This window comes from Myotis brandtii, unplaced genomic scaffold, assembly GCF_000412655.1.
Source record: "Myotis brandtii unplaced genomic scaffold, ASM41265v1 scaffold18, whole genome shotgun sequence".
In the NCBI taxonomy this organism is placed as follows: Eukaryota; Metazoa; Chordata; class Mammalia; order Chiroptera; family Vespertilionidae; genus Myotis; species Myotis brandtii.
Window position 1 is genome coordinate 4,768,128 of NW_005356674.1, and position 25,325 is coordinate 4,793,452.

At 44.6% G+C, this 25,325-nt stretch overlaps 1 protein-coding gene across 1 annotated transcript in view; it reads right to left on the bottom strand.

Moving 5' to 3' along the window:
- Positions 1 to 22,448, bottom strand: part of LOC102246525 (serotransferrin) — a 28,858-nt gene extending 6,410 nt beyond the window's left edge. Inside the window, exons 1-14 of the mRNA XM_005863564.2 lie at positions 22,331 to 22,448; positions 20,271 to 20,440; positions 17,007 to 17,115; positions 16,102 to 16,278; positions 15,206 to 15,353; positions 14,375 to 14,430; positions 13,661 to 13,839; positions 12,708 to 12,885; positions 10,917 to 11,071; positions 10,238 to 10,328; positions 9,604 to 9,639; positions 8,105 to 8,263; positions 2,116 to 2,260; positions 916 to 980 (exon numbers count right to left, since the gene is read on the bottom strand). Coding sequence (XP_005863626.2) covers positions 916 to 980; positions 2,116 to 2,260; positions 8,105 to 8,263; positions 9,604 to 9,639; positions 10,238 to 10,328; positions 10,917 to 11,071; positions 12,708 to 12,885; positions 13,661 to 13,839; positions 14,375 to 14,430; positions 15,206 to 15,353; positions 16,102 to 16,153 — 1,264 coding nt within the window. The 5' untranslated portion in view covers positions 16,154 to 16,278; positions 17,007 to 17,115; positions 20,271 to 20,440; positions 22,331 to 22,448. The remainder of the gene's footprint in view (positions 1 to 915; positions 981 to 2,115; positions 2,261 to 8,104; positions 8,264 to 9,603; positions 9,640 to 10,237; positions 10,329 to 10,916; positions 11,072 to 12,707; positions 12,886 to 13,660; positions 13,840 to 14,374; positions 14,431 to 15,205; positions 15,354 to 16,101; positions 16,279 to 17,006; positions 17,116 to 20,270; positions 20,441 to 22,330) is intronic.
- Between the last annotated feature and the right edge of the window lie 2,877 nt (positions 22,449 to 25,325).

Sequence of the window (25,325 nt, forward strand, 5' to 3'; positions counted from 1 at the left end):
ATAGTTCCTGATTCAATCAATCTTGATTGAATCAATCATAAAAAACGATTGTTTGCCAAGTGATAGTTTTTTAACTTTATAATTATTTCTACATATATTAGTATTCTACAATAAGGAATATCTGTTCCTTTACCTTCATTTGTTTAATCAGGATGGACTCATGTATTCTTATTTATTTAATGGGTTATTATAGTTACATTATTATTATTTCTTTTAATACTCATAATGCCCCAGATTTGGCCAGTTGGGGGTCCAAATGTGTGCTTTCACATGTCCCATCACTCTGATCACTTCCATGTGATGTTCCAAGCTCACCTTGTATTTCTCCTGCTCAGCCCTAGAATAGGCTATTGTTCTAAGGGGCCCTGGTTACTTTTAATGGAGGTGGTTCTAGAATCCACGATCTTGGTGCTCATCCCTACTGGTATGCCACTGTCTCTAGGGTTTTTTCCCCCAGTGGACATAGAATATATTGGAATATATATTGGACCTAAAAATATAGGAAATAATTATAACGGACTCTTTTGCAGTGATTCAGAAAAATTGAATATGGACTGTGGATGTAATGAATATTAAATTCATGTTAATGTAAATATCCTGATCTTGGTAATTGTAAAGTAGGTATGTAAGAGAAAGTCCTTGTTCTTAAGAAATGTGCCCTGAAGTATTTAGGGGACAGGCAGCACAATGCCTGCACCCGTGGTAGGGTTCCTGGGAGAGAATTCAGGTCCACTGGAACCTCACAGTTCTTGCCACACTCCTTACCCAGGTGAAAACCTCTCTCCACTGAACAAAAAGGTTGAGAATCAGAGCTCTGGAGCCTGATAGAGTCCATAACACTTTCACCAAGGCATCCTGAACACAAGGGAACACACCAACCCCGGTGTAGAGGGACAGAGGAGCATGTGCACATACCACCAGTGTTCTGATCGATAGTCTCTTCTTTCACAAAGGCCACGTCTCCTCTCTCAACCAGACACCTACAGAGAGCAAGATAGGGAGAAAAGAGGAAGTCAGCAAGATAGATCTTTCCTTCGGGAGGGCCACCTTACAGATCTAGAGCTGGCCATCTGACAACAGCAATTGGGACTCCCCTTCTATCACTAATCAACTATTATCACTAATCTTACATCACAAAGTAATAAAGAAAAAGAAATCTCCGATTTGCTTTGTAGTTATACAGTCTCGGTTCCACACATTAAATCTTAAATTCTGCACAGTTTCTCCAACAGAGAGAGCTATATCATTTTCTAAGCATCAAAACAGATTTTAGAGAGTAGTTTTTCAGTGAGGTAATTTCTTTGTAAAATTGGAAATGTGTAGACTGTGAATTGTACTTACTCTAATTCACAAGGTAGTTCTAACTGATACATTGGGATAAAATTTAGTGTTTTTCTTCACCGAGAAGTTCAGTTACAATGCTACCATCATTGTGCAGTTGATGGATTAACGAACTATTAAGTAACACAGGCCTGAATCAGAAAGGATAGTTAAAAAGTAATAAGATCGTAAAGTGCACAGGTGTCTGTATAAAAAAATGATAAACATCCCATGAAATAGAATTATAGTTGGGAATGTAGAAATCATGTACTTTACTTTTGTATATTTCCAGATTGTAGGTTCCCCAGAGATGCATGAAGAGCATGAGCCAGGCCCCTGACTCCTATATTCAACTATGATGGGGTTCCCTCACATTGGCACTTGTGATATTTGGAGCCAGATAACTCTTTGTTGTAGGGTCCTGTCCTATGCATGCAGGATGTTTAGCAGCCTCTACCAATTAGATGCCAGTAGCACCCTCTCCCCACACCAACCCACTCCAGTCCTATTTGATAATCAAAAATATCTTCAGACACTGCCATATGTCCCCAGGGGGCAAATTGCCCTCTGTTGAGAACAACCTTACTGCCAATCTTTTCTGTCTATGACAGCCAGGTCTGGAGACAGTCCTGGAGGGCCCTTCACACAGGGTTCTACATATGGTTGCTGAATATGGCACCTGAAACACGCAGAACTAATAGGCTAGTAACATAAGAAACTCATCTTAGTTCCTAAAAAGGAATCTTGTCAGAGCTGGGAGTATTATTATATTCATTTCAGCATTATAAGACTTACCTGAAAGCCCCTGTGTAGCCGTAGTATCTCTCATTGTTGTTGGGTTCACACTCCTTTCCTGGAACAGTTTCTGATCCAGCACACAGAGCACAGAGACTGGAACTTCGCTCATACCCAGGGGCACAGCCTTGACTGAAAAATTTATCTGCAGAAGGGCAAGAAGAAGTCAGCTTTTCCTAACTAAGTCAATATGAATGGCCTTCATCTAACACATTAACAGGTGTGTATGGCCCAAGACAGGTATAACATACTCATTTATTCTGGTACCTTCCAGCAACTCAGGACCTGCCAGGCTATAGGCTTTAAAGGGAAACTTAAGACTGGGAATAGAAGTTAGTGACCGTTACAATTTGGGTGGAGAGAATTCTTCAGACACACTGAGAGTGTTATCACTTATCTAAAGGAAAAAGATGGAAATGACATAAAAGGGATAAAATTGAAGGTCTCATTCCCTGAACTTGTGCCACCTATTTGCAGATATTTCCTTCTCCTGCCATTTATTACAAGAGGCTTTAACAGAACTTACTAGTAGAACTCCAAGCTCAAAAAAGAGCTGGGGAAATTTAGTCACAGCTCAGCTGCTCTCCCCTGGCTGTAACACTTCCAGGAGACTCAGGAGAGCAGAGGTGGTGCCCTTGCTGGTTGGGAACCAGAGCTTCTGAATGTCACCCCAGCCACTCTTTGCTTCCTGTCAAGTTGGTATCAAAACAACTGGATGCATAAATGTGATCCAGTTCACACATACGATTCATCTGGTTCCTAACTATTTTTAGAGGACTCTCCTTTTTACATCAGTTGCACATATTTGGAGGTGGCAGGGAGGACATACTCAGGAAGTTAATGTAAATGAGAACTATTAGAAAACATTTAGGAGAAACCAAGATGGCGGCATAGGTAAACACCGGAAATTGCTGCCTCCCACAACAAATTCAAAAATACAACTAAAAGATAGAACGGACATCATCCAGAACCACAGGAAGGTTGGCTGAGTGGAAATTCTACAACTAGAAGGAAAAAGAAAAGCATACTGAGACTCAGAGGAGGTGCGGTGCGGAAGTAAAGTACAGAGGTACAGAGGCGCACGTGGAGAGGGCTGGCGGCTGAGGACACGGTTGTCAATCGGGAGGGAGTCTCAAGCTCTGAGCTCCAGTTCCGGGCAAGTCTCTGGGGACCCAGACTCATACGGGAGAAACAGGACTGTCTGGCATCGGTTGGAACTCGAGGGCAGCCCCAAGAGTGTCTACCTCAGGTAATTGGGGAGGCTGAGTCACTGGGCCCTATAGGACACTTAGCACAAAAAGCCACTCTATCGACACAGCGAAGCATAAAAAATGCCGAGACAAAGAAACAGGACACAAATGACAGAAATGGAGGAAAGCAAACTACTGGATATAGAGTTCAAAACCACACTTTTAAGGTTTTTCAAGAATTTTCTAGAAACCGCCGATAAACTTAATGAGACCCTCAAGAAATCTAGTGAGACCCTTGACGTTGTGATAAAAGACCAACTAGAAATTAAGCATACACAGACTGAAATAAAGAATATTATACAGACTCCCAACAGCAGACCAGAGGATCGCAAGAATCAAGTCAAAGATTTGAAATATGAAGAAGCAAAAAACACCCAACCAGAAAAGCAAAATGAAAAAAGAATCCAAAAATACGAAGATAGTGTAAGGAGCCTCTGGGACAACTTCAAGCGTACCAACATCCAAATTATAGGGGTGCCAGAAGAAGAGAGAGAGCAAGATATTGAAAAACGATTTGAAGAAATAATGACAGAAAACTTCCCCTACCTGGTGAAAGAAATAGACTTACAAGTCCAGGAAGCGCAGAGAACCCCAAACAAAAGGAATCCAAAGAGGACCACACCAAGACACATCATAATTAAAATGCCAAGAGCAAAAGACAAAGAGAGAATCCTAAAAGCAGCAAGAGAAAGAAAAGCAGTTACCTACAAGTGAGTACCCATACGACTGTCAGCTGATTTCTCAACAGAAACTTTGCAGGCCAGAAGGAAGTGGCAAGAAATATTCAAAGTGATGAATACCAAGAACCTACAACCAAGAATACTTTATCCAGCAAAGCTATCATTCAGAATTGAAGGTCAGATAAAGAGCTTCACAGATAAGGAAAAGCTAAAGGAGTTCATCACCACCAAACCAGTATTATATGAAATGCTGAAAGGTATCCTTTAAGAAGAGGAAGAAGAAGAAAAAGCTCTGCTTATGATAATGTCAACAAAGTTCGAGTAGCTATCAAGAAAATCAGTCCTTTTGAGCACCAGACCTACTGCCAGAGAACCCTGAGGGAGATAAAAATCCTACTGCGCTTCAGACATGATAACATCATTGGAATCAATGATATTATTCAAGCGCCAACCATCGAGCAAATGAAAGATGTGTATCCTTTGCAGACATCGGGCTCTAGTACTTGGTACCTTGTTGAGTAAATGTAATTTGAAATGACCTGGATTTACCAGATTAAAGAAAAAGTATATAGAGCACATTTAAAAATATATATATATTGGCTTCTCATATAAATGAGTTTATATGAGACCTTGATTATATTGAGAAAAGCTAACTTATTAAGTAATTAAAGTTGGCATCTTTATTTAAAAATCAAAGTAAGCCAACTTATACATTTGACCTATGAAGTACAGATGCTGCCCCACCCCCCAGCCAATCTGTAGAGCAGGCTGGGTGGGAGTCTGTGGCATTATTTATGCTCCTGTTTTGAAATTCTGCTGAATATTCTGGCTTTGCTTAAGAAGTATACAGCAAACTTGTCCTGCCAAGCTTAGAGGCTGAAAATTTTATAACATTTAAAATATATGTATATAAATAGAACACAGTTATTAATTTTTTTATTTGACAAGGCTTTCCACATGATTTCAAGTATATTATATCAGCCTAATTTAGTTCAATAATATTTCCTTTAAGAAGAGAGAATAAATCCTTGAATCATTCCAGGGCCCTTGAAATGCCCCAAAGCTATCTCTTGGTTAAAGTCTTGAAATTTAACTTAGAAAGACTATCAAATAAACATAACCCAAAGATTATATTATTAAAAAAAAAAGAAAGAAAGCATTTAGGAACTATTAGAAAACTAAGCTCATACTGGAGGATATTCAGTAGACAGAGAATATACTGATTTCCATCCCTTGGAAGGGTCCTGGGAATCGGGTAGTCACTTGTGAGACCTAAGGATCTCACACACTCACATTGCCCAGAAAGCCCTAAGGCAGGGATTATAGCTGTTGACCCTATAGCTATTTCCCCTTGTTGCTTAGTAACAAAGATCTAGTTTTTTTCAATATTTTTCTCCATTAATCATTTTTGATATATAATTGACATTTAACATTATGTTTCAGGTATACAAATAATGATTGTGAATATATTGTGAAATGATCACCACAATAAGTCTAGTTAACATCTGCCATCATACAGTTATAAAACTGTTTTTCTTGTGATGAGAAATTTAAAATCTCTATTAGCAACTTTTAAATATGCAACACAGCATTATTAACTTTAGTCACCATGCTGTACAGCACATCCCCATGACTTATTTATTTTATAACTCGAAGTTTGTACCTTTTGATCCACTTCACCCATGTTGTCCAAACCCACCCCTGGTCTCTAGCAACCATCAGTGTGTTCTCTGTATCTATGAGCTTGGTTTGGTTTCCTTTTTTTTTTTTTTAGAATCCACATATTAGTAAAATTATACGATATTTATCTTTCTCTGTCTGACTTATTTCACTTACTATAATGCCCTCAGGGTCCACCCATCTTGTTGCAAATGGCAAGATTTCCTTATTTTTTATGGCTGAATAATATTCCTGTGTGTGTGTGTGTGTGTGTGTGTGTGTGTGTGTGTGTGTGTGACACATTTTCGTTATCCATTCATCTATTGATGGACATTTAAATTGTTTCCATGTCTTGGCTATCTTCTTCTATATATATAAAAGGCTAATATGCTAAGTGTCTCTCCTCCCGTCTGACCGGTCACTATGATGTGCACTGACCACCAGGGGGCAGGCACTCAACGCAGGAGCTGCTATGACACGCACTGGCCATTTAAAAATAAACGGCATTTAGATCAACCGAAGGACTTGTATGCATGCATATAAGCATACCAATGGACACAAGACACTGCGGGGTAGGGGAGGCCGGGGGAAAGTCAAGGGAGGGGAAAAAGGAGACATATGTAACACTCTTTGTAATACTTTAAGCAATAAAACAAAATTTAAAAAAGTAAAAAATAAACGGCACCATGGACCTGGCGCTGTCAGCTTCCTCCAAGTGAGACACAGGCCCTGCCACCACCCGGGAGCGACACCCCAGCAAATTGCAGCCAATGCTGCTAAGACCCCATGGTGCGAAATGCAGCCCACGTCTCAGCCCAGCCCGGAAACGGTGTCTGTGGGCACCAATAATGACATCATGTAGCAATGCCCAGCTTCCTCTCCCTAGCGACTAGCCTCCTTACAGTTTCTTCAGCCCAGAAACCTGACTTGCTTTATAGCCAGGTGGAAACATTTACACTTTAACCAAATGTCTGTGAAGCGTTTTCCAGTGCCTCATCTCATTTGATCCTCACAGAAGTCCTGGAGTAGGTAGATAGGAGACTCAGTAGAATCCTATTTTATTTTCATTAACCGGAAAATGGAGATTTAGAAAGCTTAGAAACTTGACCCGACTAAAAAGAAGTAAGAAATGGTGGATCTTGAAAATGACTTCAGGTTTTCTCACTGTGCAGAATATAGACAAACACTGCTGCAGTTCAATATTTTACCCTTTGTTCTCCCTGTGTGATCTACAATAATAATCTGCTTCGTGGTGATATTTACTGCTGTGTTGCTGACAATTACCTGAAAGAGAAGTTGGGGTGTTTCACTGGGATGGAAAAAGTTTAGCTAAATTAGAAAGCAGGTCTAATTAAGCAAGTTTATTCTATATCTGTAAAAGGCTAAGTTGACTTGTGCATGTGTGATACATATAAAGCTCTCACTGGCGCCAATCGCACACGTGTATTTCAATCTGTCATTGTCTATCGTGAATTTCCTTGAAACTTCTATTATAGAAAAAGGGCGAATAGTGATATTAAAATATTTCCTCTAATTAATTTCCTTTTAATGTGCACGAATTCCTGTATTGGGCCACTAGTTGTAAATAATGCTACAGTAAACATGGGAGTGCATATATCTTTTTGAATTAGTGTTTTTCCCACTTAACAAATACCCAGAAGTAGAATTGCTGGATCATATGGTAATTCTATTTTTAATTTTTTTAAACAAAGTTCTGGTTTTATTTGGACAGAAACATGTCCAAATAAAAGATGACATTTTCCAGTGTCTTTTACAGCTAAGTGGATTATGTGCCTAAATTCTGAGCAATGAGAAGTTATTTGAAATGATTGGGTTAGATTTCCTGGATGGCTTCTTTAATATGTTAACAGCAGGATGTCCTATGCATGCATGCATGGGCAATTTGATTTTTAAGGGGGCAATTTGAGAATGAGTTATTAACAGTGAATTTTTTGCATTTCTTATGGTTCTAGGGGCCTCATATACAGTATATTCACTTAATATTCACTTTAAGTTGCTCTTGCTCCTTGAGGTTTCCTGGATTATGGATGTGACAGTAATTATGAATGACCTTGAAGACAGAGGCCTCATGCTCAGAATGGTGAAGCAAAAGAGAGAGGGAGCCTGGATTTCTAAGGATCATATCAGCATGGACTGCTCACCTCTCCTCTTTTTCATAAGAGAGAAGGGTAAGCCATTATGTGCAACCAAAAAGAACCATTCTGATTCATCACCCCAGACCTACCATCCCTTTTAGGTATTTCCTTAAGGTTCACTTTAAGCAAATTTTAACTACTATAGAACCAGGGCCACAGCAGCATTTTGTACCATACCATTCTCTTCCCAGTACACCTCTTTCTGGCTAGTCCTGACTACAGTGACCTCCCAGGATTCACTCACCAAATTCACAGTGATTGATCTTGCTGTAGAGCAGGCCCATGGGGATATTCCAGCCAGCAGTTCTATCCACTCCAGTGTGACAGGACTTCTTGCCTTGTAGAGTGTTCCATGTGAGGTCTTCTGGTGACGATGACTTAACCACAGCCACAGCCAAATATCCTACAAGAGATACGCCAAAAAAATGATGTATTAACACCTCTAGGCCCTTCAGAGTGTCTGTCAGTAGTCAAAGCCTGCCATCTCCTTATGGAAGCAAAATTATTCTGAATTATTCCTACTGTCTCTGAAGGAGCCCTTCCCAATAACAGTAGGGTGAACACAAGTCATTCTTTCAGGTGGAGATTAATCTGAACTAAAAAATCAAAATAGTAAGAATATATTATCATAGAGCAATGGCTGGTGTATGACTCTTACCCAAATGCACAAAGCTACTGAAGTTATAAATCAGCAACTCACCCTCCACTGTGGAATATCAGAGGAATGAATACTGAAGAGTACATAGTGTACTAGCAATTATAAGGAAATATTGTATATGGCCAATAAACTGCAGGGAATATTCTGGCCAGATATTTTGTGATAAGAAAAATACAGATTTACACTAAAATATGTGAAGTGGTAACTGTCAAAATCAAGTCAGCTACCATTTTTAGCAGCAAATAGTTGCTGATTCTTAATACTGGGGATGGAACATCAACCTGTGATTTCAACTGTCTATTTTAACTCAGTAATTTGTTTACAACAGAAAACAGAGCAGTCATATTATCCATGGAATAAGAATAGGCCTTTCTATATTCTCCTACTGAGCTTGGCTCCTAGAGTAATGGGAGGTTGTAATCAGGGAAAGTCACAAGGACAGAATTGCACACTAGTAGCTGGAAAATGACCTGGAGAGGCCTGTGCATAGAGGTTCTGGGGCCCAGTGCTTACCGGGGTGTAAGACTTCCTGACTTGCTCCCACCCCATCTTTCCAGATCCACCTTAGCCAGAACCCTGGGTAAGAGCCAGGTTGGCCTGGGTTCCTCAGCTCAGCCCTGGCTGGAAGACTGGGGAATTTTATCCTCTTAGACATCTGTCCGTGTGAGCCTTTCTCCCCAGCCCTGCCAGACACAAATATACAAGGCTCCTTGGTTGGTACTCTCATCTGAAACTGTGCATGCCTAATGTAATGCAAGGCAGTCAGAAGTGGTGAGGAGTGTGTGGATGTGCTTACAGGATATAGGAGCCTAGACAACTTATAAACTCTCTCAGCCTCTTAAACATTTTTAGAGGATGAGGAGACCTACCTTATAGGATTCAATTAGAAATTCTTTGTGTAAGTAATGGCAAGTGTGAAAGAGGAACCATCATTACCATTTGCTATCTTTCCGTGATTCTTTTGCATCCTAAAAATTGATCTCTTCTGTTGCCTTATCTACTTGTGATTTGAATTTAAATTTACCTTCCTCTTTCCCAAAAGCAATGGAATTTATCTTAAACTCAGTTTACCAATCCCAGCTCACCTTTTTCTGCTGTTTTCTTGCAATTACTGGTAGTTTCTGGAGAAGAGAAAATGAAGAATTTATTAAATACTCATTTATGGATTGGAAATCATGCCTTCCCCATGTTGCAGATCAGAATAAAAAGAGCCATAAAAACTACATATCACCAATTCCCAAAAAGCCCAAGCTCTTTTGATTGTGCAAATTCACTTTTACTCACTGGCCAATGGAATTTAGCCCAAAATTATGAATTTCAAGTTTCCTGCTCTCTGTCCTGTGGCCACAGTGGTCCCTGCCAGTTATATTTGAATCTCTGCACCAGAGCAGTAGGAAAAGTGTGAGTTTTGCAAGCAAGAAGACCTGCCAGGAATCTCAGCTGAGAATCCCAACTGTTCTCTGCAGTAGGTTCTCTTTTAGCTGCAACTTTGCAATGCAAAGCCTCCATTTCCCCTGGTGGAAGGTATGATAGAAGAACTATCCTTCAAGTTAGCTGTGGGGATTAGAGATGAGGGAGCCCAGAGCCTGGGAAGTGGGAGATGCTCAGTAAGCAAGATCTTTTATGGCCATTGTAGTAAGAATCAGGCTATGATTTTCCCATCTCCTTTTTTCGTGGCCTAGAAGAAATACAACACTGAGGGGCGCCCCTTCCACTTACTATAGTTCTCTGCCAGGACAGGCACCAGTCCACACTTGCCCGCAATATAGATGAAGCCTCCATCCAAGCTCATGGCATCAGCTTCTCCTTTCTGCAAAGACACAGCACATCAGAGCAGATGTAAGGAGGCCATTTCCTGTCCTGTCTGCCCTTCCAGGTGTTTCCTTGAAGCAGGCTTCCCAGTTCGGGTCATCAAATACCAAGGAGACAGCTGTTGCTAGTTCTGGACCCCCAAAGGATCAGCCAGGTACACCCAGCACAGAAAATAACAAATACTCTCATTTTCACCCAAACCACCTTGAACTGATGATCAGTTCTGGGTGCCTTGCTTAGTTTCTACAGGAGCAAAGACCCACATTCAGTCCGCTGGTCCTCTAATAGGACACACTGTCTCAGAGACATTCCCACAACATCTTTCTGACCCCAAGGATTCTCCTTTGCAAGACAGATGAGTGGAGCCCAGCTCTAAGGAGCCCATCAGTCCGCAAGCTCAAAAAAGCTGAAGCTTCTGTGGGGCTGGGCTCCCTCAGTGAGGGAAAGGTTCTAACTCTTTTTGCCTAGTGAATTAGCTGCCCACATACCTGATTATTCCTGGGTTTTCATATCACTCCCAGGAATACTTAGGACAGGTAGGCAGCAGTGGCAAGGGCACTGCCCTGTGGAAGCAGGAATGACATACCATGATCTTGGCAATACAGTCTTCAGTGGTCTCTGCTGATTCACACTCGATTTTCCCTTTACTGTTTATACTCCACTCATCACACTTGAGCCTCTCCTGGTGGCCTATTGCACACCACTTCACAGTACTGCATCTAGCCGTTGAGGCATCTGGGCCTAGGACATAAGAAAGAGAATGGGGTTTCAGGTGCGGTACCAGGAGCTGCCTGCTAGTTTGAATGCTACTAACTGTCCTCATGAAAATGCTGGGATTTGCCCAAACAGATCCCAAAGGCAATAGCAATCTCTTGATTGACTTATCATTTAGACTTAGTTTAAATTTATTTCTTCTGAGAAGCCAATCATCCTCCGAAACGCCGGGCCTTCTATCACTTCAGGCTAGTTTTTTTTCCTCTTTTTGAAATAACACTTAACCACTTGAGCTGTTCTTATTTATTTGTTCATTGTTTTTTGTCTGTTCCCTGTAGAACAGTGGTTCCCAATGTAGGGTACACACCCCACAGGGTGGGGGGCAATTTAATTTTTAAGGGAGCAATTCGAGAATGAGTTGTTAACAGTGAATTTTTTGCATTTCTTATGGTTCTAGGGGCCTCATATACAGTGTATTAATATATATTGTGACATATTTATGCATTTCAGTTCTCTATTATATGTTTTGAAACTTTATTTGCTATTTTTTCATATTACTTCATATTATTATTTTTTTAACAATTTTTTAGTGATTTCTTTTTCAGTATTTCAACTGTCCTTTCATTTTTCTCTTTCATGATACCATGTTCTTTGGAAGCTTGTTTAGACAAGTTAATGGCCTTTTAGTCTTTCTCCATATGAATAGGAGTTCACTTTTTGAATAATAAGAATTATATGTCACGGGGGGGAGGGGGGGGCATCAGGATTTTAGAGATGCTTAGGTGGGGCATGACCGAAAAAAGGTTGGGAACCACTGCTGTAGAAGAAGATAAGCTCTGCCAGGCAAGGGCCATGCCTGTCTTTTCTCCACTGCACCCTCATTGTTCAGGACAGTGCCTGGCTTGTGGTCAGCGCGATAAATGTTTGCTGAATAAATGGACACGCACTTAAGCATCAGACTCAGCTCAAGAGCCACTTCCTCAGGGAAGCCTTATCTCAACTCCAGGACCTGTTTTTGTTTTCATGGTCTCATAGGACCATGGTATTTTGTTCTGTGTTGGTTTTTTCCCTTCTTCTGAGTAAATCTCTCCATTTTAATTGATCATTCAATAGAATGATTATCCATTGAACATTTGTCTTCTCTACTGGTGAGAAAACTTCATGATAGCAAAATCTAATATGTTTGTCTCACCATTATATACCAGCACCTAGCACAATCTATGGCCAGGTAACCAATAATTCTCTGCTGAATGAACGAATGTCCAAACAAACCTCCAGTGACCTAAGAAAATTTAGAAACAGGATGGACCTGTCTAGAATTTCAGGCTCACTAGGCCACATTGACCATTGTACTGGCTTATAGGTAGGAAATTAATTTCATTCTCTTTGACTTACTTTGTGCCAGGCTAATTGACTTCACAAAGTGGTTGGGGCAGCCCTGATTTATACAAGGGAAATAATGTCATTTTACGCATGAATTTCCTTTGGTGACGCCCAGGCTTATCTCATGATGATGAATGCCATTTAACATCTATCCAACAGGTAGGGAAGATAAAGGAGCATCAGGGCAGGTGTTCAGTACCTGAACAGACTCTATCACTGGTCCCTGCCCTCATCAGGTTTCCAAGCTCCTAAGGTCACATGGTCCTTCCCAAGTACTTACGTGTCTTTTCCTTCAGATTCTTAATTGCAGAGGCATACTCATATCCCAGGTACATCCAGGAGTCCATCTTAGGGGGAATCTTTAAAAACCCTTGGGTAGAGTCCTTAAACAACAGGTCCTTCCCCTGGGAGGAGCTGAAGAGCTGGAAGTCTCCAGATGTACCTCTGCCATAATGTTCCTATTTATGGTAAAACAGCAGTGAATGGCTACAGTGACAAAGTAAGTTGTGAAATGAGACTAAGAAAACCAAAATCCCAGAAAATTAAATTAAACCTGGAAATTTTCAAATGCCAGGGCAGTCAGGCCTGCTCTTTCCTACCCATCACCTTTTCCACTTACAGCCTTCTGGGGGATATGCCACATTTTATTTCCCTGAATGTGTTTCTGTGCTTGTCTCCCTGGCTGGGTTGATGGCTCACTGAGTGCAAGAACAGTATCTCTGTCAGAGGCTGACACTATGTGATTGTCACTTAAACTCTTGATGGATGGATAGGAGGGCTGGATGATAGACAGTTGGCTGATTTCTGGCATTCTGCTGCCCTAGGGATGTAAAGCTAGTGGTGCAAGCAACTCCCTTGCAGTCAGGTTGAGGGACATCAAGAAAGAGACCATTTCATTCTGGGGAGTTCGTGGAAGGCCTTATGAGGGCAGGGATGTTTGCCCTTGTCCTAAAAGCCTGATTTAGCTGGAAAGAAATGTAATAGAGCAGTTAGGAGCATCTTCATGTCACTGGTCCAAAATGTAGGAGTCTGGTAGATGATAATGCAGGACTAGGTTCCATACTACTCTGAGAAGAGTCCCTGCTGAGCACTTTTAGATAAGTGGATGGTGTGTAGCATAATCCCCACTGTGTCCTAAAAACAGAAGGGTCTGCAGTGGCATTAAGGAAATGAAGGAAAATGCCCCACATCCAAGCAAGGACCACTAAGGAGAGAGAACAATGGATTTGGTACCTGGGCCTGGTTGAGAAGCTCCCAGATCAAGTCCTCCTTGCCACCTACACTTCGGGCCACAACGGCATGGGAAGGGACAGCGGCCAGGTGGCACTCCTCATATTTGTCTACTGGCTTCCGGGTGTTGTCCCTGCAGAGGAGCTCATACTGGTCCCTGTCAGCCTGGTGTGGAAGGTCCTCTGAGGGAGGAAAGCCCAGATGAACCTACTGCACGAAAAGCCATGAGCTTTTGGTCCCCCTTCCCCTCCCTTGCAATCCCACTGCATCATAAAATGTGTGAGCTAAGAAGCCTGGAGCTAACACTGAGGGCCAAAGAACACAGGGAAACTGACTTGCTCACAATCCCACAGCCAGTTACAGGAGAGGAATTTTCTGATACCCAGTACAGGGTTAACTGCCCCATGTCTCACATTGGGTCTCATCTTAGTAGGCCAACTACAGGCCACGGTTGGCCAGACGTGTCCCCAATCCTTTGCTATGGCAACATTTAACAGAAGGAAAGGGCCCCGTATCCAGGATACTGAATGATGGAAAAAGACCCAGGAGTCCAGATGGGGACCCCAAAGGCACATATCTCTGAACATGTAGAAACGCAAGCAGTGATAAAGGAGGAACATACTATGCTCAAGTCTGACTACTGAGCATGAAAAGGGAGACAGGAAAAAGAGAAGGCCCACTGCTTGGAGGGGATCTGCAAAGTTTTCTATCACTTACCCAATACCGTCAAGTGTTTGACAAAGGCCACTTCCCCAGCACCATCCATTAAACACCTGTGAGAAGAAACACATTAGGAGGGTTTCTGCAGGATAGACCCTTCTCCTGGCTTGAGGGTCTGATCACCTGTCCAGCCTGGGACAAGGGGAGAGCCTGGTGGAGACCTCTGTGCAGACCAACAGCAGAGGGAGCACCATGGGGTTAGGTTATCTAGGGTGCCACCGATGTGTGAGAGGGGAGCTCACAGGAACTAGACGTCCCTCACCAGGTGCCCCAAAGCAGCAAAAAGGCATTGAAGATATTTTAGTACAGAGAATGTTTTTCAAACTTCTGAAATGGAAGATAAAGGCATAGCATCTCCTGAGGGAGAAAAGTACCCTTAGCTTGCTATAAAACCAAGAAAAAAGAAGAAGCAAGAAATGAGCCATGTGAACTGTCTGTCTGCACAGAGGCCATGAGGGGAGGCAGGAGAGAGGCCAGTACATTGAGCAAGTGACACTGCTGCAGTAGAAAACAGAGCCAGTCACGGGAGAATGTCCCGGACACTAGGATGTTCCTGTCCCCTCAGGCTCTGCCCAGTACAGCGAGAGGACACACTTGCCAGATTCAAGGCCTCTGGGAAGACAGAAGAGTCCCAAGGAAAGCGGCTTCCTTATCAATGAAACATGAAGGGAGCATGTGCTGGCCTAGTCTAGGGAGTCCCAGCTGGGGGGTTAGGCCACCTGAACACTCTTGCTGCAGGCTGGGCTATGCTATGGGCCAGAGAGGGTTTCCCAGCCTGAGGACATTGAACACTTTGGCTGCCATGGAGCAGCAGCAAGTCTCACTCACTTGAAGGCACCCGAGTAGCCAGAGTACGGTTCATGGTGGGAGGAGGCACACTTGTCTTTCCCTTTCCCAGCACACAGCTGACACAGTTTGGGGAAGGCTGTCCCATCCGCACCGGGGACACAGCTGGCCGCGAAGAAATTGGACGCTGCTGCTCAACACAGATGTGAAACACAGGGCATGAACCAGCCTGGCCAAAGACAATTATAGGTCCCAGCCCAGGCTCATGCATGAACAGAGAGTGACCAGAACAAAACCAGCATACCAGGCCCAGCTTGCCCATGTGTGTGTTCATTCGTCAAGATCAAGATTTCCAAAAAGAGACATGTTAACAACTATTCTCCCACCGCCCTCCCCAAGGACCAGGCCTATGCCTGCCACCAACCAAGGCCTGTCTTAAGTCACTGGCAAGCCTCCTCCCTGCCTCATCACACTGGAATGAAGTCGTCAGAGAGAAGTCTTCCCTGCAAGTTATGCCCAGGAGATGACAGACCCACCTGGACAGGTGCATGCCAGGCTCATGGCCAGCAGATGGCCACCAGAGAATGCTCCAGCAGGAGGGGAAACACAGAAAGGAAGGCACCCCAGGGAAGTGGGCAGTAGGGCTCACTGACCTTGGTCCTGCCTGAACCTTCTGTCGGGCCTGATGCCCTTTCCCACCCACTCCTCCAGGCAGCCTCTACTGAGGTATCAGGAGCTCAGAGAAGACTCAGCCGAACCCTCCCAAGGGCTGCCAGTGTTGCAGACCCAACCAGTTTAAAGCTGGTTAACCTCTCACCTCCACCCCAAGAATCATCACACATGACCACCTGATCATGTCTGAGTGACCTCAGGGTGGCCTTTATGGCACCTAAAGAAGGGACGTCTGCCCGAGGGCACACAACCTCCTGCCTGCTTACCTTTCTGAAGAGATTCCTGTGGCTCAGGCAATTCAGAATAGAGTGTGCCCATGGGGATGTTCCACCCAGCGGACCTGCCAAGGCCTGTGTGGCAGGACTTCTTGCCTCGAAGCTCATTCAGCTGGAAGCCACTGCCCTTCTTCACCACGGCCACAGCATAATAGCTGGTTTGTGGTTCTACAAAGAGACATGTGAATGGAAGACCCACAACCTGGGCCTCAGGGAAACATTGCTCATCGCTGCTGGGTTCCTGACTAGGGAAGGGGAACCCACAAGCCACACTTATGTTGGGTTGGGTCCTAAAGAAGGAGAGATCAGAGTAACTTCCCTAGGTTTGCCGGGAAGAAGAAAAGGACCAGAGAGGGGACATTCGTATAACCCTCCCGGCAAACACTGGCCAGAAGGCCACAGGCACATGATTTTTCCTACCCTGGCCCTGCAGGTTGTCTGCCTACATCTATCAACCCAAGCCTACCTGGAAACCAGAGGTCACATTCCTGACTCCCTCTAAGTATTTCCTGGGACCTAGGGACAGTCAGGTTACTCTCAGAGTGTGTGCTCCAGTGTGGTCTCTCCTCTGAGTGAGGCACCTGTGGTTCTTGGAGGACTCTCTATATAGCTCTAAACTCTAATGATTCAGGTCAGGCTATACACTGCCTGCTCTATTTCTCCAGGGAGCACATTTCCTGGCCCAGGAGGTCAGTGCCAGCAGCACCAGTCCTCAGCCAGCCCAAAGCCACAGAGACCTTGAGTTCTGCCTGTGGGGGCTTATAGGGCACCACATTGCCCACTCATTCCTCCATTACCTGCCTAAATAAGACAAGAGTCTACTGGGAGAGAACAAGGGCCTATCAGGAGAGAACAACAGCCACAAACCCTCTCCCGGGTCCCCAGGGAGAACTCACACTCTTTTGACCCGTAGTACTCTGCCACTACAGGTTTCAGGTTGAAGGGGGCTCGGCCCGCGTCAAACACCAAACCTGCATCCAATGTCACAGCATCTGCTTTGTTTTCCTGAAAAGGAACAAACCAGACACCAATGAAGTCCTCAATTCCAGGAAAGACCACCTAAACTGAGGTGAGTGATGGTGACTTTTGGGGCCAAAAAAGCCATCATCTTGGTCAGACCACACACTAATCCGTTTCAGTTGACTCCACCACCCCAGTGGGGGAGTTTGGCCACCATATTCCTATTCCTCCAACATAGAGGAAGGAATGCGTTGGTTTTCTTTTTCCTGGTGAGGAGTCTGGTTCTTGGCTCAGAAATCTGTGTGTGATCTTTTAGGATCAACCTGAGCTACAGAGGCTTTACTCGCAGGCCTCATGGTGGAAAGCTGCCCTCCCCACACCAGGCTGGGTACACAGCCCAGGCACTGCAGGCTCTGAAGGAGGTTGCAGTGAATCACTCAGGCCCCCCTGCCCGGCCATGCTTTTACATGTGTACATTGAGAACCCAGGTGCTGTTGTTTGGTGACCTCTTTATCGTGGGCCCTCTGCTGAGGCCTTTTCAGGCGTCGCTGTGCAGCCCTCCTTATGGGGGAGTGGGGCTTTGATGATACTCTTTTCCACTCTGATTCAGTACTCAGTACTCTTCCTTCCTGTCCTGGGTCCAGGTAACTGCAGGAGTCTTACATTCATAGAGTCATTGTGTCTTTGGATTTAACTTCTTGCTTTACTCTGAACTAAGTGTTAAGTGATGATTACTTCCGTTGTGGCTCATTGTTCATTTAATGGAGTATTCAGACAAGTTACAGCTCACCGCTATACAACTCGTGCCTACTTGTAAGCTGGGAGGTTAGCTACATTGCTGGCTGGCAGCCTTCAGTAGCACGGTCCTGAAGGCGGAAGTCATTCTGCAGCTGCATTTTACACATTAAAAAATAGAGACACTTTAAATCACTTCTTGAGGTCACATAGCTAGTGAGTCATGGAGCATTAGAATCCAGGCAGTATGGGTTTATTTCCTTCATTACACTGTTTCTTGCTGGTTGTTGTTTGATGCCTTCACACTGTATTTATAATTAATTTAAGAATGTAAAGTATTTAAATGCACCACTAGTGGGAGTGAAAAATTAATAGTTCACTTTAAATGTTTTTGGTACCTTCCACTGTATCTATAATTTATTTTCTCTTAAAGTAAGAAGCACTATTTTTTTATATATACTCTTAACTTCTATTCCATTTTTCTTCAACTATCTTTAATCAAAATAATTTTTCTAGAAGCCCTTGCCAGTACTCTATGAATAGTTTTTATTGATAGAATTATAAGTCTAGACAAGTATCAGCTAGACAAATATATAGTTTGGCTTACATTATTGTTTTATTTCATTTAGAACTACTATTGTCTTATTCCCTACATATAACATGACACAGATCATGGAGGTATAGCTCCCCATGGGAAGCGGGCCTAAGCTGGCAGTCAGACATCCCCCGAGGGCTCCCGGACTGCGAGAGGGTGCAGGCTGGGCTGAGGGAACCCCCTCCCCAACTGCACTAATTTCGTGCACTGGGCCTCTAGTACATAGATAAGTCTTAAAACTAAAATAAAAGGCAAAAGAAAAATCTTAGGGTTCTATTTGCTTAGGAAGAGGAAGCTCAGATCATTGCAAGTAAGACCAGGGAGTTCCATAACCCCAAGTGGCACCATTCCCATAGAATCCAATGCTACTGCAAACATAAGCTATTGGCAATAATGAAGTTTTGAGAACTTGTGGTGGATTTGTGAATAGTATTACTTTATATTATTAACATATTTAAAAAGAGGGGCTTGCATAGACCAAAGCTGATCATATTCATAATTCAAGGGTTATAATTAAGCCATGATAGAAACTGAGGTCCAATTTAAAAGCAAATAACAAAAAAAAAAAAACACAAAAAAAACACGAACACACAAGCCCTAACCCAGCAGTTCTCAACCTGTGGGTCGCGACCCCTTTGGCGGTCGAATGACCCTTTCACAGGGATCACCTAAGACCATCCTGCATATCAGATATTTACATTACGATTCATAACAGTAGCAACATTACAGTTATGAAGTAACAACGAAAATAATTTTATGGTTGGGTCACAACATGAGGAACTATATTTAAAGGGCCAGAAGGTTGAAAACCACTGCCCTAACCGGTTTGGCTCAGTGGATAGAGCGTCGGCCTGAAAACTGAAGGGTCCCAGGTTTGATTCTGGTCAAGGGCACATGCCCAAGTTGTGGGCTCAATCCCCAGTAGGGGGCATGCAGGAGGCAGCCAATCAATGATTCTCTCTCATCATTGATGTTTCTATCTCTCTCTCCCTCTCCTTTCCTCTCTGAAATCAATAAAAATATCTTTTAAAAAAACACAAGTTTTTGTATCAAATCACTAATTTCCTGAGTTAACCAAGCTCCGTTTAGCTGAGTCTGCCTCTCCCACCTCATTGCTCCTTCCAGTATCTGCTTGCTCTGCTCTGCCACCCTGGCTCCTCTACAGCAACTCAAACAAGCTCAGCTCTCCCTTACCTCGGGGGCCTTTGCACATGCTACTGTTCACTGCTTGGAGTGTTATATCTTACCCATGCTCATCCCTGGGGTCTCAGCTTTATTGTTCCCTCTCAGGGAAATTGTTCCTGATACCAGGCTCTGTCAGAGCATTCTACTTTTCCCCTTCATTTTATGGCACACATTTTGAAATTACACATCTACTTGTTTGCATGCTTTTCTTCTCTCCTAAGAAAAGCTCCTCAAAAGTAAGGACCATGTGTGTTTAAGTCCATCACTGTAGCCCCATTGCCCAGCCAGCAACTGACACAGGTTCAAATGAGCAGGAACAATGCTGAAGGAGTGAAGAGGATTTTGGAAAACCTAGAAAACAAAGGAGTCAGCTATCATCTGCAATTCTGTCACCATATTTCTCTTCCCTGTGACCATCATTCATGTATTAAGAACTTCCAAACCATGTTATTTTGATAGCAAACATTCTTATTTTTTCCCTGAGTTCAAAGAACGTAGTGCCTCAAAATAGCCCCCTTTCAGAGCATGATGAATTTGCTTTAAGACTCCTTAAAGGTAGCCGCTCCTATGTTCATTTCGGAAGTACATCAGCCTCCTATGTGTGAGTACAGAATTGTTCCAGAACGCCAGGAGCAAGAGAAAGTGTGGGTTGTTTTCCACTCTCCTTTAGGCAGCAGTGACTTACCGAAATGGCCTGGATGCACTCATGGTAGGAGCTTTTCCTCACACAGGCAAGAGTAGCAGCAGCCTGAGGGAGGTTTTTCACTTTTTCACTGAAAGCTGTGCACTTTGTGTCCTCATGACTTGAGATGGTGCACCATGTCACAGTTTTGTCGGAGACAGCCAGGCACAGCCCTATGGAGAAAAGGACAGAGGGCCCTGTTCCAGTGAGAGAGACAGCAGCACCCTCTGAAGGGACTTGCAGGCTACATCCGCTCTGTCCCGTCCTCCTCCCACTCCTGTCCATGAACAGTGAAGGGTACAGGTCCCACTGCATTCTGAGGCTGGGACAAGAGAAGCGAACCCCAATGACCTCCCAGGTTCCCACTTGCCACCCATTGCTGGCAGGAGAGAGGGCTTGACCTTCAGTTCTCAATAGGAAACCACAATCTGCTCCTCTGTGTTCTCCATGCCTTCTTCCCTCACCATCATGGGACTGCAGTGGGACGTAAACCTCATTAGTGTGACATGGCATTTTCAACCACTTCAAGGCATTGGCTCAATACCGCAAGTCAGGAAGCCAACAAGGCAGGAATTACCACTTTTAAAAGAGGCAGGAACTGTGCTCAGAGAGTGATGTTTTACCCAGCCTATCATCAGTGGCCGAGATGTCTAGAAACCAGGCCTCCAGTCTTTGGTCTCTTCCCAGGGAACTAAAGAAGATAACATTCTGAGTTATTTGCATCTGGTTGGCCAGTAGATAGAGGTAAATGACTGATGAGATAATGAATTTGTCTGTGACACCATCTGCCTTCCTCTGTTCCGGGAATAACTAGAAACTCCACATTTTCAGTGGTTTTCTCTGTTTCCAATGGCCCTCAATTTTCACCAGTCTTTTTGGTGGCAATTAGGAGAAACGAAAGTCAGCCATGTCTGTAGCTACTAAAATCCATGTGGTTACAGATGTGTTGTCCCCCTCATGTGAGCTTTGGCACTGTTCCCAAAACCCTCTGGTATCTCTACTCTCCATGGATCAGCTAACTTAAGGAAACCAATGATATCCACAAAGCACAAAGCAGCAGAGGGGGAGGGCAGCAGTTCTCCAGAATGCATAAGGAGGAACTTTCTGCCCCAACACCCTTTATCCCAACTCTGCCCTGGGAAACCACAGGAGACCTCAGGAACCAGGGGCAGAGCCTCCCCAAACCGCCCCTCCTGGGGTTCCCCTGGGCAGGAATTTGTCTTAGTCATGCATTTTCCTTGCACAGCCCTATGAGGTCTTAGGGTGGGGGTGGGAAAGGAGTGAAGCAAAGGCAAATAATGTGAGACCGACACTCTAGGGTAAACTTTTTCAGGAGAGACAAATGACTAAACATGGAGTCTCCAAAGGTGTGACAAATGTGCCATAAGTAGCAGGTAAAAGTAAAAGGATAAGGGGAGCCAATAATCTCAGGAGGTGATGAGAGTGGGAGAGGCAGCCCCCATTGCAGGGATGTAGCAAACTCCACCAGTGCCTGGATCTGTGGACTCAATTATCCTCACCTACCCTCCCAGGCCAGGCTGTACTACCTTCCTCAATGTTGAGGACCTAAGAAATCTGGCTTTAAATCCCATGCTCCAAACTCCTGGACTGCTATGCGTCAGGAGGATATTTTCAGCGCCAATGACTCCCATGCAACATCATATTGCCAAAGAGGAGGAGATCAGATCCAGCGAGGCCTTGAATGCCTCGCTAAACTGTTTGGACTTGATTGAGAGGCCCCAGGGAAGGGATTTGATAAGCTGTGATGGGAATGCTCTAATTTATTGTATTTCTCTATTACAAGATTTACTGGACAGGGAGGAGGAGGAGGAGGAGGAGGAGGAGGAGAAAGCAAGAAGAGCATGAAAAAGTGCCAGGGGTGCAAGCAGGAGGTGCATGCAGGCACAGAGCTATCCCTGAGGCAGTACTAAAGCAGGTGCAGAGGTGCTATGGGGAAGAGCTGAGGAAAGGCACTGTCTGTCCAGCCCCAAGGGAACATGGATCCCAGGGGGCAGTGTGGCTGGGTCCAGGGTATAAGGGGCCTTCCCTGCACCCACACTCACCCAGAACCGCGCAGGCCAGCAGGGCAGGGATGGTGAGCCTCATCCTCTGGGTCTGGGTCTGCGTGGTGGAGCAGCAGGCACAGACCAACGGTCTTCTGCGCTGCCTCTCTGTGCCCCGCTCCCCTTTATCCCTGACCAGGGGGACCAAGCACAATCTTTGACCTCCTGTGTTTGCACAGCCCGCTTGCCCAATCACCCTTCAATCCTCGCCCCCGCTCTCCTGATTTCCTGAGATCTGGGTCAGACCCATGGAAGGAGTCCAGCACAAAAATGCTGATTGGAAGGAAATTAAAGAAAAACCAATCCTTTGTTCATGTGCGCTGCCTCTGTGCAGGAGTGGAACTGCAGCTGGTTGGGGCTGGGGAGGAGGGGGTGGCTCTATTCCTGAATCCCTAGACGGCAGAGCTGGTCCTGCCCCAGTCCTAGGTGCTCATTGCACAGATGGAAGAGGGAAGGAAACTGCCCAGATCCAGACTAGAACCAGAGAATGACAGGCAAAGACCTACCTGGGGAGGGTGTCGAAGAAGAATAAAGCTGGCCTCAGGTAAAAAAAAAAAACAGGCTCAACACCCTTCACTTGTTCCCAGGGGTCTGTCCCCTGCTCCTGGGCTCTTCAAAGGGCCTGCCCCACTGAGGGGCTGCTCTCTCCCCATGTGCCCTGCTGAGCCAAGGCTCCCGGACCGGAAATCTTCCTCCCTTCATGCAGCCTGCTGGACATCTTGGTCTAGGGACAGAGTCACAGGAGAGACAAATTCTCTCCCATAAGAAGCTGCCCAGGAATGTGGTCAAAATTCTGTGAGACTCAGAGCAAAGTGACACATGAGCTCAAAGAAAGAGACCCAGGGGAGGATGTGGCCTGACCTCAATGACCTGGGTCACCCTAGCTCTCCAGCTAACTAGTCTCCAAAGGTTTTGATTGCACAACCTTATTAGAAAAAATAAAGTGACTTTTTAAACAAATATATTTAAACTTTTTAAACAAATATAAACTAATTTTTCTTCTGAATAGAAATGTATAAATTTCTATTATTTTCATAATTGAAAGGCATTGAGGGGTGGGGGTCTGGCTTCACTTGGGGACCTTGAGGTACAGAGATGAAGATGGAGGGGAAAGTGAGGGGCAGCGCTGGCTGGGAGAGGACACTGCAGAGCAGGCATGCCCATGGTCAACTGATGCCTTCCGTAGGCCCTACAGTGAGCTTGCAGGGTCTGCCTGGAAGCAGGACGGAGAGTTGCTAAATGTTGAGCTAATCCACAAACAGGAAAGCTTGGTGGAGGTCATGGAAGGTCAATGGACCATGATCCTCCTCCCTGGGCCCCTACTGCACTCACATAGTGAGCCTTTCCTGAGGCAGCTCCTCCAGGGACAGGCACAGCCTAGCCTAAGCCCCTCAAAGGGAGCACCATCTGGCCAGCCCTATGCCCTTCCTCAGTGGAGGCCTCTGAGTCCAAGCCCATACATGTGCAGGGGAGGAAGGTCAGATGAGACATGGACAGCAGGAGCCCAACATCATCTAGTTGTTGCTCAGCAGGAGGACAGGAACAGACCCCTATGTCTGCCATTCCTTGGAGGAAGGGGCGAAGCTGGCTGTGGGGTGTACATGTGTATAGGACCCTGGTTGTATGGCTGTGCCCACATCTGTAAAGAGTATGGGTGTGTGTGGAGGTAAAGGTTAACATGACAGTGATTCATGTGGCCCGTGACACTTATGCCTATACTCTCCCTTATGATGTTTAGTTCTACACCACAGACACTGGAGTCAGAAAACTCACTGTCCCTCATTTACCACTTAATGGTGGCTAACACTCACTGAGAGCTTTACTGGATGCTAACCCTCTGTGATTGGTGCATTTGAATCCCCATTTCACAGATGAGATTAGGAAACTGAGGCCCTGAGAGGTTAATAACGTGTCCAAAGGCGGCTGGTGAGTCAGATGCAAAATCACGCAGTCTGGTTCTAGAATGTACATATCCATTCACCAGGGACACACAGAGCTCGTATGAGAGAGGGGTAGACAGGGCACTTCCAACCCTGCCGTTTCTCCACAGAGATGCAGCCCCAGGTTTCAGTCTGCAGAGGGCCTGGTCCATCAAGTACCCTGACTGCAGAACCTCAGGCATGCCCTGGCTTATGCTCAGATGGAAAGTCTCATGTTTGCAGTCTTTCCATGTGCCAAGCACTGTTCCTAACCCTAACCATTGTTTAAGTGTGGACACTGCAGTGAAATAACAGGTCTTCGTTCACAGAGCTCTGGAACTTGAACTCAAATCTCCTAAGTGCCCCAGCCTTCTGCAGACCCCAGCTGCCTTCTTGATGTTGATTTTTTTTTTTTTAATCCAGAAGAGGAGGAGAGAAAGGGAAGAAGGAAGGGAAGAAAGGAGGAAAGAGAGAATATGAATATGAGAGATTTTTCAGGTACAGAACAATCTAAGTCATGACCCAAATCTTCTATTATAAACTGAATAAAAGTCTTAAATTTCAACAAGATTGGTCCCCCTGTAGAAAGAGCTGAACTTGTGTGTACGTGCAGGGGTGTTGGGTAGCTGACCTGAAGAGGATGGGCAGAAGGCATTAGTTCTCGGAACCAATATTTGTTGTTTCCAAATGTTGCCTCATTTACAAAGAAAGAGAGCAAACAAAGAGCCTCTGTCTGCTTAAACCAGTTCCTCCTCCACCTCCTACTCACTGCACTCTGCCCAACAACAGGGCTTTTTCCTCTAAAAGACCTGAGTCTGGATCATAGATTCCTATGCTCATAGACCTGTTATCCCATAGACCTGTGGCTCAGGGAAAGTGTGGTGAGAACCAAAAGTGGAAACCAAGAGCAATTTTCCTTTTAGAAAATGTCAGATAATTTGAAATGCCATATACCATATCCCTCTCCCTCTCCCTCTCCCTCTCCCTCTCTCTCCCCCTCTCCGAAATCTCCCAACAATGATTCTCAAGGAGTCCATTCTTTTCCCAAGGGATCCATAAAAATATCTTTTTTGTGA